This window comes from Pan paniscus, chromosome 1 (genome assembly GCF_029289425.2).
Source record: "Pan paniscus chromosome 1, NHGRI_mPanPan1-v2.0_pri, whole genome shotgun sequence".
In the NCBI taxonomy this organism is placed as follows: Eukaryota; Metazoa; Chordata; class Mammalia; order Primates; family Hominidae; genus Pan; species Pan paniscus.
In genome coordinates this window covers 127,097,450-127,118,011 of record NC_073249.2, presented here as the reverse complement: position 1 = coordinate 127,118,011, position 20,562 = coordinate 127,097,450, and the positions used below count along the sequence as shown (strand labels likewise).

Below are 20,562 nucleotides of genomic sequence, written 5' to 3'. Positions count from 1 at the left end.
TTATTCTAAATTTTATCTTCAGTAAGAATTGTCCAAAAAATGTAATAGTTGTGTACTGGGTGTGGTAGCTGTCGCCTGTAATCTCAACACTTTGGGAGGTTGGGAGGTTGAGGTGGGAGGATAGCTTGAACCCAGGAGTTCGAAACCAGCTTGGGCAACATAGTGAGGCCCCATCTCTACAAAAAATAATTAATAAATAAGTTGCCATCTTTACATGCTTTACCAATTTTTTAAAAATCTATTTGATACATTAGATCCTTATACTTCCCTTTTATTTTTCTTAAAAATGAGCTTTCAAATTAATGTGTCTGCCTTCCCTCACTTTCTCCAGCCCTATTTTTCATGTTTGCTATCTTTTCTCTAGTACCATATCCCAATATTCAGATTCCTTACTCCTACCTTTTCCAACTGCCATCTTCTTTTATTCCACAATTCCCATTCTACATCATAGAATTTTTAAAAAATATGTGAGGATGATAGACAATGGCAAAACCGTGAGAGGAAAAAATCTTTACATGATATAGTACACATTCCTATAGAGTAAGGATTTTTTAATAGTTTTCATAATATGTTATATGATTCATTACAATTGTTTACTGAATGCCCTTTAAATAGTACTTAAAGGATGCCAACTTAAAGAATAAAAATACGTTTTTTAATTTTAGAGATGGGTCTGCTGTGGAAATTGTGGGCCTGAGTAAATCTGCTGTTCGCTGGTTGCTGGAATTATCCAAAAAAAATATTTTCCCTTATCATGAAGTCACAGTAAAAAGACATGGTAAGCTGGTTATTTTATTTACAAAGAACCTTCAAATGTACTATGTATATTCTCAACCTATGTAATCATCATTTGATTCTATCAGCTAATATCGAAAAACCCTTAAAATTAAGAGAAAGAAAATTCATTAATTTACTAGTGTGAAAATTGTAAAATTCTAGTTGAACCATATTTTTAGCAACTTTGAACTGAGATAAGAAAGCAGCATAGCTATTGCCTTTATTGTGCATGTCTTTTTCCTCAGTGTGACTGAGCAAGTTGCATTTCTGTGAGCAATTTTGCAATCTTTACATGTCTTTTTCTAGAATAGTGCTGTCCAAAATAATGTGAACCACATACATAATTTTAAATTTTATAGTACCCACATTTTAAAAAGTAAAAAGAAGCAGGTGAAATTGATTACAAGATATTTTATTAAATCAGCCAGGTGCAGTGGCTCATGCCTGTAATCTCCACACTTTGGGGGGCCAAGGCAGGCAGATCGCTTGAGCTCAGGAGTTTGAGACCATCCTGGGCAACATGAAAACCCATGTCTACAAGAAATACAAAAATTAGTAGGGTGTGGTTATGTGAGCCTGTAGTCCCAGCTACTTGAGAGGCTGAGGTGGGAGGATGGCTTGAGCCCAGGAAGCAGATGTTGCAGTGAGCCAAGTTCATACTACTGCACTCCAGCTTGGGTGGACAATACCAGACGCTGTCTTAAAAAAAAAAAAAAAAAGACATTTTATTTAACTCAGTGTATGTATATAAGATATTGTTTCAACATGTAATCAATATAAAATTATTCATGAGCAATTTTACATTCTTTTTGGGTGGTGCTACATCTTCATAATCCAGCTTATATTTTACATTTATAACACATCTCAATTCAGACTGGCCACATTTTCCAAAAGTGGATAATTTATTGCCTTGTAGTAGATAAAAATAAACTAAATATTACTATTTGTCTGTAACTAGATGTGTGAATTGTTTTGAATGATTAAAACTACCATGTCTTATGTCATTTTTCAGGAAAGGCTATAAAGGTCTCATATGATGAGTGGAACAGAAAAATACAAGACAACTTTGAAAAGCTATTTCATGTTTCAGAAGACCCTTCAGATTTAAATGAAAAGCATCCAAATCTGGTTCACAAACGTGGCATATACAAAGATAGTTATGGAGCTTCAAGTCCTTGGTGTGACTATCAGCTCAGGCCTAATTTTACCATAGCAATGGTTGTGGTAGGTGATTCGTTTGTAAAAACATTTCAAAAAATGATGTGCTAGAGTTTGCTTAGTTCCTTATTCCCATTTGTTTTCAAATTCACTTCATTGCTAAAAAGTAGTATATTGCTTACTAGCTAGTTTTAAATAGTCTTTCCTAATTAATCCAGTATTATGCATATCACTTTTAACCTGTAACATTCAGTATCCAAAAGCCGAAAATAATAGATAATGACTAATGAAGTGCTTCCTAGAGTTTTTCACATTCAGAGCACACATAGAAGATGTTATTTGTGGCCAGATGCAGTGGCTCACACACTTTGCGGACTGAGGCAGGAGGATCACTTCAGCCCAGGAGTTTGAGACCAGCCTGGATATCATAATGAAGCCCCACCACCATATTTAAAAAAAAAAAAGAAAAGAAAATGATATTTGTATAGCACAATAGGTTACATGGAGTAGGCTGCTTGTGCTAGATCCAACTACTTCAGTTAGCCCCAGGCCCCACCCAGCTACCCTGAAAGCTGAGGGTCTCTGTATCCTACACACCTGTGCTATAACCAGTGCCTCAGCACACTAGTTGGAAAGCCCTGAACTAGTGAACTAAAGTGGATAGCTTCAGTTAACATTCTGTTTTCATTGTTGCATTGCTGCAATTAGTTTGTCCAGCAAAGAATTTTAGACTCTCTGCTGTTTTAAATCTATACTTTAGTCTAAAAATAAACTACAAGGAAGTAAAATAGAGAAGGTATGTGTTCTTCTATGCCTGGCTAGCTGTTTTCACGTTGTTAAAAAGAGTACCAAACCTACTACTATAAATTATAGTAGAATGAAAAGTGTAAAAGTACACAAAGGTAGCTTTGGTTCAGTGTGGACCATTAAAATTAATGCGTATTCTTGGTCAACAATGCTTTTCTCTTCTTTCTCTGTATCTCAGATAAATTTACTCATGCTATTGGAGTAAAAGTTCTGTGTTTATTTATGGCCCAAGAAGCAAACAATGGGTATCAGATGTACTGAAAGAAAACTATTATAAATCTGCTGAAGAATGAATTACATAAATTTAAGTGTGTGCTGTCTGGGTTCAGTGGCTCACACCTGTAATTCCAACACTTTGGGAGGCTGAGGTTGGAGGATCGTTTGAGCTCAGGAGTTCAAGATCAGCCTGGGCAACATAGTGAGACTTCATCTCCACAAAAATTTTTTTAAAAATTAGCCATTTGTGGTGGTACACACCTATAGTCCCAGCTGCTCAAGAGGCTAAGGCAGTATGATCGCTTGAGCCCAGGAGATTGAGGCTGCACTGAGCTCTGATCTTGCCACTGCACCCCAGCCTGGTGACAGAGCGAGACCCTGTCTCCAAAGGGGTTAAAATAAAAGTGTGTTCTGCCTTCAGCGTAGCTGTGGCAACTTCCTTTTGGAGCTGAGTAACTTTCTTGAGGTGACACAGAGAGATAATCACCTCTAAAGGCTTTCCTAACTTCTACGGCCAAAAACAGTCCTTCTAAGTCAGCCTCATAGGATTAGATCTGTTTAGGCATCTACACTCAAATTCTGACCCTCATGGTATTTTAAGTAATTTTTTTCAGGCTTATGAATAGTTTCTGTGGGTAGGAACTAATTCTTCTGTGATCTTAAAAATTTGTATATTTGTTTTTGGCATTCACTAGGCCCCTGAGCTCTTTACTACAGAAAAAGCATGGAAAGCTTTGGAGATTGCAGAAAAAAAATTGCTTGGTCCCCTTGGCATGAAAACTTTAGATCCAGAGTAAGTTGGAATATAAGTATTAAGAATGTTGTTATTATATTTAATCCAAATACATTGACATCAACCATAATTTTTTTTTTTTTTGCCAGGGCAACAAAAGGAGATGCCATCTCTACAAAAATAAAAGTTAAAAAGAAAATTAGCTGGGAGAGATTGTGTACACCTGTAGTCCTAGCTACTCAGGAGGCTAAGGCAGGAGTATCACTTGAGCCTAGGAGATCAAGGCTGTAGTGAGCTATGATGGCACCACTGCACTCCAGCCTGCTTGACAGAATGAGACACTGTATTAAAACACACACACACACACGCACACACACACCAAAACCCACAATTAAAGCTTACTCTTGTGACCAGCTCTCCAAAAAAAGAAAAGTAACAAATGGAGTATAGATAACTGTGTTATAAGTTCCATGTATTATAATAAAGCAATATGTATATTCAGTTGCTATTTATAATCTGATAATAGGCCAATTTTAATTTTAAAATAATTTTATGGAGAAGCTTAAAAATCACCTTTCCAATCTATAATTAATAAAACCATGTCTTTAATTTTCATTAATTCAAATTATTCTATATATATTTCAATTATTATATAGGCTTCAATATATTAGAGGCCTAGGAAATAGTTGACTTTAAACCAAGCCATATTTAGTGCCAGGCTAACTTCTTTAAGGCAAGATACCAGAATATTTTATATTTTTTATATTAACCAGTATTTGTTAATCATTTTTAACACATGATTAAAGTCCTGTGAACTCAGTATGTACTAATTTAAGGTTAGATGGATGATGTACTAATGCCGAGCTTATTCTGTAGATTAGAAGACAAAATAATTATTTCTCTTACCTTTGTTATTGAAATTTTTCTAATGCTTTTTACATAATATCTGATCATCTTTTATTTAACTTAAATTTCAATCATTTTGCAGTGATATGGTTTACTGTGGAATTTATGACAATGCATTAGACAATGACAACTACAATCTTGCTAAAGGTTTCAATTATCACCAAGGACCTGTAAGAATTTCATTTATCTTCTGAGTTTCAGTTTAAATTATTTTTCAAGTAATTTTTAGGTATTTATGGGGTTTTTTTTGTCTTTTAAATAATCTTTTTTAGGAGTGGCTGTGGCCTATTGGGTATTTTCTTCGTGCAAAATTACATTTTTCCAGATTGATGGGCCCGGAGACTACTGCAAAGACTATAGTTTTGGTTAAAAATGTTCTTTCCCGACATTATGTTCATCTTGAGAGGTAAGTCATCAGGAGCATGTAATTTCCATAACTCGTGTTTAGTCAGTTTATTAGCTATTAGGTAAATTACAGTTTCTTAGAATTGATTTCTGTATGCCCTAGGTATCCCAATGAAAAGTGAAGCCTTTATTCTTTAACATGACAAATTCTGTTATATAATTTTCACTTTCTCTTATTTTGGGTTGTTGTTTATTTTAAGTTGAGGTCTTGATATTGTGTGATTTATACATGTGGAATAGTCTTTGATTTTTAAAATTTCCCTGATGTTTTTGGATGTGGTTAGCACAGGATAAATATAAAAACTGAAGGTACTCAGCCTGGGCCTTTTGAGTTAATTGATTTAAAGATATATCAAGAAACAGTTTTCAGAAATGCTTTCATTATAGTTAAAATATCAGAGTTGGTCTTTTGCCTGTTATTTCAAAAAACATTTTTCACTTCCTTGTCCTAATTATTAGCAAATAGACAGTGTCAGAGTTACGTATCTTTATAAGAGTATAAATTCAGAGTGTATCTTAATTTCTCAAATTTTAGATTATACCTAAGTATATCTATATTCTATTCCTCAGATAATGAATAAACAGCACAAATTTTATCTCCTTTCTTACAAGCACATAAGGGACTTCTGCGTGTTTCATATTAATAGAGCCACTCCTGGTTTGTTTTGTTTGGTTGTCACCATGGTACAGATTTTACCATCCTTTTAACCTATTTATGTCTTTGTATTTAAAGTGGATTTCTTGTACATAGTAGCATGTAATCGGGCCTTGCTCTCGTGTAGCACGACAGTTTCTGCTTTTGGAATATTTAGACCATTTACACTTAAGGTCTGAAATTGTGAAATTTAAATGTTTGTTGTCTGTTTATTCTGTCTGTTCTTTGTTAGCTTTTTCCTCTTTTTGTGCTTCTTTTGCATTGAATATTTATTATTTCATTTTAATCTCCTTTGTTGGCTAATTAGATGTAATTCTTGTTTATTTAAAATGGCTGCTTTAGGTTTATAGTATATGTCTTTATAGTTTACCTTCCAGTGATATACCACTTCAAGTAAGGTATAAAGATCCTTAAAATAGTATAGTTTTATTTTTCCCCTCCCGGCCTGTGTGCTATTATCATCATCCATTTTGCTTTTACCTATGTTATAACCCCCCACACTACATGGTTACTACATTTGTTTAGGCAGTCAGTTATGTTTTAATTATCTTTAAATAATATATTGAAAAGTCTAATTACTCTTATAGTTGCCATTTTCAGTGCTCTTCATATGTTTGTGATGTTCTGTATCTCCATCTTGTATCATTTTCCTTCTGCCCGAAGGACTTTCTCCATCATGTCTTGTAGTGTTTGCCTCCTCATGATGAATTCTTTCAGTTCTTATAAGTGTAAAACATCTGTGTTTTGCCTTTATTTTAAAGATATTTTCACTATGTATAGAATTCAAAGTTAAGCTTTTTTCTCTTTCATACTTTAAGGTGGTTACATTGTTGTGATAAGAAATCTGCTATCATTTTTATGTCTAACCTACCATCACATCCATGCTGGTGTTTTTCATTTCAACGTTGCAGTTTTCATTTCTCAAAGTTTTATCTGGGTCATTTTTATATCTTCCATGTCTCTGCTTAATGTTTTGAACATGTGGAATATGATTACAGTGACTCTTTTAATATCCTTGTCTGCTAATTCATTTCTGGGTTGCTTTTGCTTGTGATTGTTCTCTTTATTATGGGTCATATCACCCTGCTTCTTTGCTTGGTAGTTTTCGTTTTGTGATTTTTGGAGAGACAGGGGTCTTGCTATCTTGCCCAGGCTGGTCTCGAACTCCTAGGCTCAAGCAGTCCTCCCACCTCGGCCTCCTGAAGTGCTGAGATTACAGGCATGAGCCACCACACCCAGCCATTTGCCTGGTTATTTTTTATTAGATACCAGATGTGAATTTTACCTTGTTGGGTGCTAGATTTTTGGTGTTTCTGTAAATGTTTTTGAGCTTTGTTTTGGAATGCAGTGAAATTACTTGGAAACAGTTTGATCCTTTCTGGTCTTGATTTTAAGCTTGTTAGACCTGACCAGAATAGCATTTGGTCTAGGAATAATTATTCTCCATTAGTGAATCAAGACCCATCTGTATTCCCTACCCTGTATTTCGAAAATTATGACGTTTTCAAATCTGGCTGGTGGGAACAAGCAAGTGTTCCTGACGCTGTACGAGTGCCACATACTGCTTCTTCTCATCCTTTTGGATGGTTCTTTCCTTGTTCTTTGGTAGTTTCCTCTTGTGAATTTGCTGGTTGGTACACTACAGATACTTGAGTGGGACCCTCTGCATATCTTCAGAGTTCTCTCTTTGTACAGCTCCTTCCTCTCTAGTACTCTATCCTGCAAATTGTAGCTGCTTTGTAGTGTTCCTGGATTCTCAGTTCAACTCAAGGAAGTCTGCCAGGCTCCACCTGTGTTCCCCCTCTCTGTGCCAAATCCTGGAAACTCTCAAGGCAGTAAGGTATGGTAATCATAGGGTTTGCTTCATTTGTTTCTCATTCCTCAAGGATCACTATTTGTTGCCTAATGTCTAATGTCTTAATGTCCAGTTCTTCAGTTGTATCAGACAGGAGGGAAATTCTGTCCATACTACTTCCTGTTTGTCACATATGGAAGTCCTTCCTTGCTTTCTGGCCCAGCAAGGTTTTCAACACTCATCTTTCGCTTTCACTACCCCAGCCTGGAATTGGGCAGTTCTCTAAGGAGCCCTTGTTCTTTATAGTGAAAAATGTTATTTAGAAGCCAGATCTGAGCACATGGTGTATTGATTATTACTATGACCCCCAGTAGATAGGGCTAGGGAATATATAATAATACATAAACATAAGTAAATACATACACACTTATCTTCATCTCAATGTATCCTGTCTATGTGTGTTGAAAACCTGAGTTTACACCAGTTCCAATCTATTGCTCAGTGTTTAATTCTATTTTTCTCCCTTTCTATATTTGTAATTCCCTTTTCCAACAATGAATAACCTACTTCCCACATTGGGCTATCACCACCACATACAGTCTGCTCACCCAGCTTGGGCCTGCTACCCCACACTAAGCCACCTCTATGTGTGGAGCCCTCCTGGCACCACTTGGGTTCTAACTACCCACTCTGGACCACTCTCACCCTTGGTGGACTCCCTCTTCATACCTCTTGGACTCTAACATCCTGCTCCATACTACCTATTACCCTTTCCTCTCCATTTCTGGTCAGCTACCTTGCTCTGTCCCACCCAATGACTTCAGGATGAATTTTTCAGGAAAGTAAGGGAAAGGGGACTTCCTTATATTTGTATGGATACATTCCATGTCCTAGTGTCCAAGTGTAATTATGGGCAGCATATTCATGGTTTTGTAACCTCATTTTGTTTTTTAATTTTGGTATCTGTTAGTTTGCTAGAGCTGCAGTAACAGAGCACTACAAACTGAGTGACTTAAATAATAGAAATTGTTAAACAGCAGAATATTGTCTCACAGTTCTGGAGGCCAGAAATCTGAAAAATCAAGGCATGGGCAGAGGCATGCTCCCTCTGAAGGCATTAAGGAAAGGTGTCTTCCAGCCCTCTCTCCTAGCTGCTGATAATCCTGTGGCTTGTGGCGGCAAAACTCCAATCTTCATGTGGCATTATCTTAACTAATTACATCTGCAGTGACCCGATTTCCAAACAGGTTCACATTCTGAGGTACTGGGGGCTAGGACTTCAACATACAAATTCTGTGGAGATGTAATTCAACACATTACAGATGCCCAGGTATCCAACTTCAGTCATTTGGCATTTTACTCTGATGTAGCTTGAATACTTGGAAACATACATTTTCTATATTTTCCATGTTTCTATGACAGATTTTTAAATATGGTACCTAGCTGATATTAGTTATTATCCAAAATACCCTGTTTTACCTAATGGGATTATTTTTTCCCATTTTTACTATGAAATATTTGATGCCCACTGAAGCGTGTATGTAATATAGCCCTGAGATACAAACCATAGTGATGAAACAAATATGTTCCCACAACCCAACTTAAAAATGAAACATTACAGATGTCTGTACTTTTTAAATTTGTTTTCATTTTTAAGGGATTACATTGAAATTAACAATAAATTTGATGTGCTAACATCACTGTGTTCTGATAAGGAGGGCTGGAACAAGTTATTTAACCTCTATAAATCTCTCTTACCTCTCTATAGATAGGAATACTTATGGTACCTTCCTTACAGGGTTACTGTGAACATTAAATGAGATAATATACATAAAAGCAGTTAGTATTAGAACATAAATGCATAATAAATACTAAGTTTATTATTCAGTAGAAAGAGAAATTAATTGGCATTTTTTTCTTTAAGTAGAAAGTACTCTGGAATGCCATTTTTCCGCCTAATCATAGTTCTTAGTGTTTCTTCATTACTTTTAGTTTTACAGTTTTATCAAGATCACACATAACACATCTGCATAATTACAATTTGAGTCTCATAAACAAAATTATGCCTGAGAGAGTATTTATCTCTATGTTTATATGTAGCTTGTAATGGTAGTTTCTTCTATGCTTTTAATACATGAAGGGATTCCTTGTATTTAAAAGTCTCAAATTCCAAAGATGGAATGTCGAAGAATAATTTCAGTCTAAATTCATTTGTATGTCTTTAGGATATTGTTTTATTTTGTAGCAAATGACTACATATGATTATTTTCTACACTAGAAGGCAAAAATCACCAGGTCTTGCCTATTTTGTTAATATGAATTAAATTATGTCTTTGTAAAATGTCTTTTCTTTCATTCAGATCCCCTTGGAAAGGACTTCCAGAACTGACCAATGAGAATGCCCAGTACTGTCCTTTCAGCTGTGAAACACAAGCCTGGTCAATTGCTACTATTCTTGAGACACTTTATGATTTATAGTTGATTACAGATATTAAGTATGCAATTACTTGTATTATAGGATGCAAGGTCATCATATGTAAATGCCTTATATGCACAGGCTCAAGTTGTTTTAAAAATCTCATTTATTATAATATTGATGCTCAATTAGGTAAGATTGTAAAAGCATTGATTTTTTTTAATGTACAGAGGTAGATTTCAATTTGAATCAGAAAGAAATATCATTACCAATGAAATGTGTTTGAGTTCAGTAAGAATTATTCAAATGCCTAGAAATCCATAGTTTGGAAAAGAAAAATCATGTCATCTTCTATTTGTACAGAAATGAAAATAAAATATGAAAATATAATAATGAAAGAAATGAAAAGATAGCTTTTAATTGTGGTATATATAATCTTCAGTAACAATACATACTGAATACGCTGTGGTTCATTAATATTAACACCACTTACTATAGTATTCTTAATACAATGCTCACTGCATTTAATAAATATTTAATAAATGATGAATGATAGAAGTTTCCATCTACAATATATGTTCCTAAATGGAGCACAGATGTTCAAACTATGCTTTCATTTTTTCACTGATATATTAATTTTTGTGTAATGAATGCCAACAGTATATTTTATATGATTTACTTATGTGAGGAAACATGCAAAGCATTAGGAAATTTATTTCCTAAAAACAGTTTTGTAAAATTAGTATTGAGTTCTATTGAGTATTATAAGATAGCTTACATTTTCAAAATGGAAATTGTTGGTCATATTTCTAGAACTTTAAAGAAAAAAGAATGTTATATTAGTTTTCTAAAACTCAACTATCTTTAGACATGTTCAAAAATCTATTGCTAGATCATAGTAGATACTGGTTTTCTATTAACTCAAAACCTACATTGACAAGTTTAACATTGAGAAGAATCTTAACAAAAATATGGATATGAATTCAGTAGATATCTTAAATTCAATAAAATCACTGGAAGTTTTTCATGATAACTTATTTTAAGATACCTTAAAAATCTTAAAGTCACAAAAGGAAAAAGGTTTTTAACATTTATATGAGTTAACATTTTTTCATAGAACTTATTTCCTAGATAGAATTTTTTACTGTTTTTTACTGTTTTCTTAAGAAAACAGTTAAATCATTATGCATTCAGTTGGAAGAAAGTAGTGGCATTAATTCTTTCATTGCTATATAATATTCAGTGGCTCATTTATACCTAATAAAATAATGGTATTTTAAAATAATGCTACTTTTAAAGTAGCATTTTTTTAGTTAGTTTACAGGTTACATACCCAAAACCTTAACTATGACTAAGAAATTAAAGAAGAAAACCAGCAAACTAAAACTTCTGGGCAGCAAAAATATATAAATGCTTCAGATGTCAAATACCCATGCTTGAAAGCTCGTGTAATTTACTTTAAGATTATCTGCCTGCTCTTCTTCAAAGCTGACCTTGCTTTAGAAATAGTTTTAACTAGCTTAGTTTTCTGGTTTCCAAAACTAAAACAGATTAAATCCTACAAATTTAAGGACAGTTGTGACAGTAATCTGACCACTATCTATAAACACATTGGACATTGGTTTCCAAATCTCCCTTTCTTCTTCATTTCCTTCCTTGTTCAATATATAACCTTCTCTAAACTGTGCGGGTAAAAGGAATGACTGTCCTTGAGAGAACCATTAGTTTATCAAAGGTTTATGTAGTTTTGTTGCTGTACCCTAACTTTGATATTAAGGGAGGTAGGAAAGGTAACAGAAAACCAGCATATCTAATCAAAGCAAGAAGTAATCGCTGACAGTTAAATGTGACCAAAAAAATTAAAAGTTCACAATTTTTTTAATGTAGCCATTTGGGGTTATCTCTAGTAAGGCAGATACCCACGTTAGTAAATTTTTAGGATATTGTGTTGCACTAGAAAACTAAGTGGTTCATATTTCTAATGAGGAAGATTAATGAAAGAACATTGTTATATTCTGCATGGTATATTTTAAAGTTTAAGAAGGCATGTTAAACATTATTTCCTCTATGGTAGTTAAAATACAGAATTAGATTTTTAACAGGTGTCATTTGACTAAAGAACGTTTAGGTAGAATGCTTCATACTTGAGTGATGCTGGATAAGGTATTATATTTCAACAATGGACTATGCCTTGGTTTTTCACTAATCAAAATCAAAATTACTCTTTAACATGATAAATGAATTTACCAGTTTAGTATGCTGTGGTATTTTAATAAGTTTTCAAAGATAATTGGGAAAACATGAGACTGGTCATATTGATGAATATTGTAACATATGTGAATTGTGATCCATTTCTGGTATGTCTTGAACTACTGTGTCTAGTGGGCAAATGTCATTGTTACCTCTGTGTGTTAAGAAAATAAAAATATTTTCTAAAGGTCTATATTTTGCTTTCATTCATAGTCATTGCGCCCAGCTAATTTTTTATTTTTTACTTATTTTTTATTTTGTAGAGACTGGATTCTACACTATGTTCCCTAGGTTGGTCTCAGCCTCCTGGCCTCAAGTGATCCTCCTGCCTCAGCCTCCTAGAGGCAATTAATTTGTCAGTGCTGACCGGAGTCATTTATTCAGTGCTTGCCTACTTTAGGTGCTTACCTTTTTGCAGGAGGCAGAGAGGAGGAAGAATTTTAGACTGTTTTGATTATTTATTTCATTAGGCATGTTGAAATTAGGAGCAAAATCAACTTCCAATGTATAAATCTGTTAGAAACTATACACTTGTTTTCTGGTGACAATGGGCCTCCTGGAAAAATAAAAATATTTTTTTTTAAATAAATAAAAATAAGCTGCACACTTTCCTGGTACTTCTTGAAACCTTTTACTCAAGTGTGAATTTTTAATTTACCTTTGATCAACTTACAGTAAACACTACAGGCCAGAAGACATATATACGTTGCCTCCTAAAGTAGCCAAATTTTTTTTACTTTTCATTGTATTACTGAATAATATACATATTTATAGAAAAGCATCTGATGACCAAAGTTGATCAGTTTGGTCTTTGCCTTAGTTTCTGTTGGTTTCTTTTTACTGCAGATATGCATATCTTCATCTTCAGATAAAAGATATTAACCTAAAAATCCAAACCTGTAACTACCACAGCAAACTTGCCAAAATTACTTACATAGAACCTCAATGTGCCAATATAATAAACTCATGGAATTTGCTTAGTAGTTGTTGGTTCCCTCCCCCAACCCCCCCAATTTGTATGAGCCTTGAATTATAGAGTAGTGCTAATACTTTGTCATTCTGGCTGTAGTTATTTTGGTTAGAGCAGGGGTTTTGTTTTTGTTTTTGTTTTTGTTTTTTTAAAGAGTCTTGCTTTGCTGCCCAAGCCTGATGACAGACAGCTCATTACAGCCTCAACCTCCTGGGCTCAAACTACCCTCCCACCTCAGCATCCCAAGTAGCTAGGATGAGAGGCGTACAACTACTGCACCCACCTAACTTTTGCATTTCTTTTTTTGTAGAGATGGGGGTCCACACTGTGTTGTCTAGGCTGGTCTCAACCTCCTGGGCTCAAGCAATCCTCCCACCTCATCCCACCTCAGCCTCCCAAAGTGCTGATTATATAGGCGTGACCATTTCTGGCCAGCTTTTTTCTTTAATCAGATCTTTCAGCACTTGCCTCCACCTTTGTAATCTCTACTGTCTCTTCAAAATTTACATCAGTCTCAATAATAACCATTGTTTCTGTTTCCAGTTTTATTTTTTTTATAAGTGCATGTGGTATGAGATGAGACATTACTTAGGCTTTTTTTCCAAATTGTTAAATCCCAAACTTATAAGTTGAATATGATTTATGGGAAGTCCTTTTTTAATCTTGCATTATTCTTTACTAGTAGGGTCTACTTCTAGAATATACTGTTTTCTGTGCCCATTCACCAATTTCACTATTACAGTTTTTGTTTTAATATTTGTTAGAGCATTTTGTCACCACGTTTTTCTCTCATCAGTTCCCTCGTCTTCTTTTTCAGAATCTTATTTATTCCCACCTATTCTTTGTATGTATTTTTCCAAATCCAAAAACTATTCTCAGCATTTTTACTAAACATGCCCTCATACTATTAATTTGATAACAGCCATATTGACATTATTTAATCTTAAAACATAAGCTATTTATTTAAAAATTTTTAGCTTGTTGGAATTCTTCCTAATTTTTATGTTTATGATTGCTGTGGTCCATTTTGGTTCAATTTGGTGGTCAATTGGTCAGAATCGAAAATTCAGATTCAAGAAACATATATGGAGCCCCTACTATATAAGCAATTTTACATTGGAGGTATTATATCCCTTTTGTAAATCAGAACATTGATAATCTTACCATAAATCACATAGTGGATAAATTGTTGGACCCAAGACTCAAACTCTGATTTTCCTACCACAAATCCTCTTACACAAACCCTCAAGATTGCTGTCTTCTGTGCTTGCCCTCCTGCTTCCTGCAACCATCAACCCACAGGACCCACTGTTGCTATTATCAGTTTGCCATGGAAAGCATTTAGGTCTGTTCTCCTTGGGCCTAGGTATACTTCCTTATTATTACCTGGCCAAAATTCTGTATCTGCAGCCATCTGCACTAATCAGATAACCCATGCGTTCCTGGCTAAATGTGTAGACTTGGTGCCAAGCATGGGCTAGGTTATACAAGTAGGATAAATTTGCAAATATAAGTATCTTATCAAGGACGGTGAAACAGAAAAGTCAGAGACAACAGGAAGTGTTAATAATTAAGAGAAGGCCAACTGGTTAAAGTTGGTCCAAAGGAATTTCGGCCAAAAAGTGGGGCTCATGCCCATGCATTTTTAATACCAAAGGAAACAATCTATGGAAATTCACTAAAAAATATGGCACTTAATTCTGCAAGTGTACAATGTTAATATATTTATTGTAATGGATATATTTTCAAAGTACAAAACTGAGCACTAAGTCTTATTAGATATCTTTTTTACCACATAAAGGAGCAGTACTCCAAAAATGATTTATCTTGGCTCCCACATCACATTCAATGGATCAGAAAGTCTTTTCACTTTTACCTGACTGCAGATTTCTACTCGTACTCTTATCTTGTGCATAGATTAACACAATAATCTTTAAATTGATCACAATTTATCCCTCATGGAACTATGAGGAAAACCTTTCTTGAACACTGATGCTGTCCATCACTGGTCAGAGGACATTGAGGATTCGCTATGATTTGGCCTCAGTCTCTTTCCAGTCCTATTGTCATAGTGTCTCCTTGCTCTTTCCAAAGCTGATTACTTGCCTCCCTGAAACTTTGTTTCTTCAATTGTAAAAACAGTGACTGTAACATCTGTGGGTAGTAAGAATTCACGAGGGCAACCCATAGTGTATTTAAGTTTCACTGCCTATAATAGAACCTAAATAACAATGGTCTACATACGATAGATGTCGAAGGTGTGCACCCCAGAGCTGATATGATGGTTCCATTGTCATCAAGAACCAAAGCTAGCATTTAATGACATAGAATATTCAAGAACTTCTCAAATATTTCTTTTAATATGAGCTTATTGTCTCTTAGATATTATAAGCAGGGGTAGACAATAATCTGTTTACTTTTTGTAATGTTTTTAGCGGCAGAGTCTCACTCTGTCACCCAGACTGGAATGCAGTGGTATGATCATAGTTTACTACAGCCTCCAACTCCTGGGCTCAAGTGATCCTCCTGCCTCAGCCTCTCAGAGAGCTGGCACTACAGCCATGCGCCACCAAGCCTGGCTAATTTTTAATATTTTGTAGATATAAGGCTTCACTGTGTTGCCCAGGCTGGCCTCAAACCCCTGAACTCAAGCGACCCTCTAGCCTCAGCCTCCCAAAGTGTTGGGATTACAGGCATGAGCCACTGCACCCAGCCTATTTATTTTAACAATAGGGGAAACAACTCAAAGTTTACATCATCTAAATTGATGGCAAATTTTAAGGCTTGGCTAAAATAACAAATTTTCTCACCTAAAAAAAAATCTGTAATTTTATACTTAAACTCTAAAGAAGCAGAAGAGCTATTACTGAAGTCTTTACTAATAAAGCAAGATAGAATTTTATAGGAATTTTTGTTCGTTTTGGTTTGGTTGATTTTAATTAATTCTACTTTGGTCTTTCTCATCATTGGACAACGTGGAGAAATGTATTTCAGACAAATAAATGAACTAGCTTGCAATAAATAGAGTGTGACTGTTTGATAGACTTCCCTTCTTTCTGAATGTCTACAAAAGATAAGCTTTTTTATTTTCTTTAAGCAACTTCAAAGCATTAACTCTGAGACCTAGAGATTGGTTTCCTTTTTTTTTTTGAGATAGAGTCTCACTGTTTTTCCTAGGCTGGTCTTGAATGCCTGAGCTCAAGCAATCCTCCTGCCTCAGCCTCCCTCAGCCTTCAGAGTAGCTGGGATTACAGGCACGCAACCCACATCTGGCTAGAGATCTATTTCTATTAGAGATTCACTTACTGGAATTCAGCTCTGCATACTCAGGAATAAGCAAATATATGCTTCCCTGGGGGGTCTTCATTTCTGTGTGTTTCTCATAATGTCATTGTTCCACTGAGCCAATTGTGAGTCTAGTGTTTAAAAATATGCCATTTCCATAAGACACAGTTCCCTAAACTAGTGCTTCCAACCCTTTACATGCTATAGAACACAAGTAAAAAGCTTGGACTGAGTGTGGTGGCTCACGCCTGTAATCCCAGCACTCTGGGAGGCCAAGGTGGGAGGATTGTTTGGGCCCAGGAGTTTGAGACCAGCCTGTGCAATATAGTGAGACCCCCATCTCCACAAAAAAATTTAAAAATCAGGCAGGCATGGTTGTGCACACCTGTGGTCCCAGCTACTTGGGAGGCTAAGGCAGGAGGATCACTGGAGCCCAGGAGGTCAAGGCTTCAGTGAGCTGTAATTGCACCACTGCACTCCAGTCTGGGAGACAGTGCCAGACCCTGTCTTTAAAAAAAAAAAAAATTATATATATATATAGCTTGGGAGGCTGAGACAGTGAGACAGGAACAGGAAGATCACTTGAGCCCAGGAGTTCAAAACCACCCTGGGCAATAAAACCCCATCTCTACTAAAAAATTTAAAAATGTGTTTGGTGTGGTGGCACACACCTGTGGTCCCAGCTACTAAGGAGGCTGAGGTGGGAGGATCACTTGAGTCCGGGAGGTCAAGGCTGCGGTGAGCTATGATCATGCCACTACCTTACAGCCTGGGTGACAGAGCAAGACCCTGTCTCAAAAAAAACACACAAGAAAAAGACTGGGCTTAGTGGCTCCCATCTGTAATCCTAGTACTTTGGGAGGCTGAGACTGATGGATCACTTAAGGTCACTAGTTTGAGACCAGCCTGGCCAACGTGGTGAAACCTTGTCTCTACTGAAAATACAAAAACTAGCTGGGCATGGTGGCGCACACCTGTAGTCCCAGATACTTGGGCGGCTGAGGCAAGAGAATTGCTTGAACCCAGGAGGTGAAGGTTACAGTGAGTTGAGATCCTGCCATTGCACTCCAGCCTGGGTGACAGAGTGAGACTCTGTCTCAAAACAACAACAACAAAAAGATAATTAGCATACTGTGGTAAAAGAGAGGTGGATACTTCTGGCTGGTGACAAACAGCCAGAGACGCGTTGCCTAAAGAGCTAAGGAAAACTGTTTCATCACTCCTGTAACCCATTCATCATAGAGTCCTACATGGGTTGGGAAGCTGCCCCCAACACAGAGATCAATTACTATATCTTGTGCCCAATCTAAGGAAGAACAAACCACTTACAATTAAAGGAGAAATTGTTATGTTGGACTTAAGGGGATAGTTTATCAGTTTTCAGCCTATAAATTTCTTTTGTTGTTTTGTTTGTTTTCTTTCAGTGAATGGAATATAAATTTCTTATGGAATGTTCAAGTATAATTGCTTTCCTAGAGAAAAAGAAATTGTGTTTTGAAACATAATATATGCATTTTTAAAGAACAACAATTAAGTGAACAGCATGAACCCACCACAGAGTTGAAAACGAAGACAAATATCCTGCCCCTATTTTAGACAATACTACAGCCAAGCAAAGATAGTAGCTGTTTATTTCACGAATTCCTGTCTAGGAAGATGAGACTGTAAACCAGCTAAAACAGCTAGCTCACCAGTATTTTTCTGATAATTATCTTGCTCATCAAGATTTATTTTAAAACGCTTGCCTCATTTTGTCCACCAATACAAAGCTATTACTTTTAAACTCTGCCTAATCCCAACCAGCTCCACCTTGCAATACCTGCCTTAAAAATCACCCGGCCATGTTCCAAAACTCTGTAAATACCTTTCCCTAACTTATCCCTTCTGAGAAAATACTAAGATTTTGTTAAGATGGTATTTTTCCTTGCAGCAATATTTAAGACGTGACCAACAGATTTTTCTGGAGGTATTTTATGGGAGATTTTTACAGAGCTTTAGAAGATAACCTTACCAGTATCACTGAAGTGCACTGCCTGCCCCTCCAAATTAGATTCCCTCTCTGCCACTGGTGGATTCTCCCTCCTGATTTTATGTTAGTTATTTTCCTAATTATCTCTATAGTGTTATATATGTATATCTTAATATACGATTTAGTTTTGCCTGTTTTAACTGTTATATATTTGGAATTCTATTATTTCTAATCTTTTTAAATTTAATTTTTGTAACATATTATGTTCTTGAGATTTATTCCCATTGATGAGTGCAGCTTGTGGCTCATTTTTCTTCTCTGCCATAGTTGATTCCATTGTTTGAATAAACCACAATTTATACATCCATTCAAACGATTCTCTATAAGAAAATAACACCAACTTTAGTCTCTTTTTTTCAATTTAAAAATAAATTTTCCAATATATTTTTTTTCTTAATAGAGATGGGTTTCACTATGTCGCCCAGGCTGGTCTTGAACTCCTGGCCGCAAGGGATCCCCTCCCCCTCAACCTCGGCCTCCCAAAGTGCTGGGATTACAGACATGAGCCACCATGCCTGGCCAGCTTTAGGCTGTACAGTTCTTTTGTTCACAATATGTGGCATATTACCCAAAATAAAGAAACATTTGAAGAGAAAAGCAACTGTGATAAATAATCAAAAGAAAAAACAGACAAGAGATGCAGATCAAAATGATGCACTTGCAGAGGTTAGCTGATAGGCCTTTTCAAATAAGATTATAGACATGTTAAAAAATAAGAGAAGGAAACGGTGGCTTACACCTGTAATCCCAACACTTTGGGAGGCAAAAGCAGGAGGATTGCTTGAAGCCAGGAGCTCAAGACCAGCCTGAGCAACATAGGGAGACCCTGTCTCTAAATTAGTAAATAAAGGAAAACACAGAGAATTCCAAAAGAGAATTGGAATCTATATAAAAGTATCAAAAGGACATTCTAGAACTGAAAAATATTAATCTGAAATTAAGAATTTATAGAGTAGTTTTAACAGCAGACTGAGTGCTACAAGTAATGAAATCAAAGGCCAATCAATTAAAAATATCGAAACTAATGCAAAGAGAGAAAAATAACGGAAAGAACCAAGCACCGCTTGTGAGACACATGGGACAGTGTCAAACAGTCTCACACACTTGTAATTGGAGTCTCAGAATCAAGGAAAATGATAACAATGACTGAGTTTTTGAAAACTATTTATTGCTCACATTTTACCCCATCTGTCTTATTTTCTTAATTATTCCTCTTCACACACACGCACAGTACAGTTAACTCCAGTAAATTTAACATTGATGAAACTTTCATCAAATACACCTCCTAATTTCAGTGTTGTCAGTTCACTGAATAATGTCCTCCATAGCTTATTTTCCGTCGAGTACAGGGTCCAGCTAAGATCAGGTGTGGCATGCAATTGTCATCTCTTTAGTTCCCTTTAATCAGGAATATTTTCACAATATTTCTTTGTCATTTATGACATTTTTGAAGAAAAAAAGTCATCCCACCTCTTACCAAAAGAATATTCTTCATTTTGGGTTTATATGAAACATTCAGAAAGGCAAATACATAGACACAAAGAGCAGATTAATGGTTGCCTGGGGATTAGAATGGGAAGGGAAGAGGGAGTGACTGCAGTTGGGCATAAGCTTTTTTGTGGGGATGATTGAAATGTTCTACCATTAGATTTTGGTGTTTGTTATATAACTTTGAAATTTTACTAAAAATCATTCATGTATATACTTTAAATGGGTGAACTTTTTGGTAAGGAAATTATATTTCAATAAAACTTTTTTTTTTTTTTTTGAGACGGTGTCTCGCTGTGTAGCCCAGACTGGAGTGCAGTGGCGCGATCTCGGCTCACTGCAACCTCCGCCACCCGGGTTCACGCCATTCTCCTGCCTCAGCCTCCCGAGCAGCTGGGACTACAGGCGCCCACCACCACTCCCAGCTAATTTTTTGTATTTTTAGTAGAGATGGGGTTTCACTGTGTTATCCAGGATGGCCTCGATCTCCTGATCTCGTGATCCACCCGCCTCGACCTCCCAAAGTCCTGGGATTACAGGCGTGAGCCATCGCGCCTGGCCACTTTTTTTTTTTTGAGACGGAGTCTGGCTCTGTCGCCCAGGCTGCGATCTCGGCTCACTGCAAGCTCCACCTCCCGGGTTCACGCCATTCTCTTGCCTCAGCCTCCCAAG

The 20,562-nt window shown here is 36.0% G+C and overlaps 1 protein-coding gene and 1 long non-coding RNA gene across 5 annotated transcripts in view; one reads left to right on the top strand and one right to left on the bottom strand.

Annotated features, from left to right (window-relative positions):
* The window catches only part of AGL (amylo-alpha-1, 6-glucosidase, 4-alpha-glucanotransferase), a 75,929-nt gene extending 63,620 nt beyond the window's left edge, over window positions 1-12,309 (top strand). For 3 of the 4 annotated variants that reach the window (XM_003808464.5, XM_034931872.3, XM_003808463.6), the window contains exons 29-34: window positions 666-778; window positions 1,790-2,001; window positions 3,654-3,751; window positions 4,680-4,767; window positions 4,870-5,003; window positions 9,813-12,309. In XM_003808464.5, coding sequence (XP_003808512.4) covers window positions 666-778; window positions 1,790-2,001; window positions 3,654-3,751; window positions 4,680-4,767; window positions 4,870-5,003; window positions 9,813-9,930 — 763 coding nt within the window. In that variant the 3' untranslated portion in view covers window positions 9,931-12,309. The other variant, XM_055115559.2, reaches the window with a different exon arrangement.
* LOC106635067 (uncharacterized) overlaps window positions 1,094-20,562 on the bottom strand; it is a 56,089-nt gene continuing 36,620 nt past the window's right edge. The window contains exons 5-6 of the long non-coding RNA XR_008626145.3: window positions 12,527-12,674; window positions 1,094-1,476 (exon numbers count right to left, since the gene is read on the bottom strand). This is a non-coding gene — a long non-coding RNA (uncharacterized LOC106635067). The remainder of the gene's footprint in view (window positions 1,477-12,526; window positions 12,675-20,562) is intronic.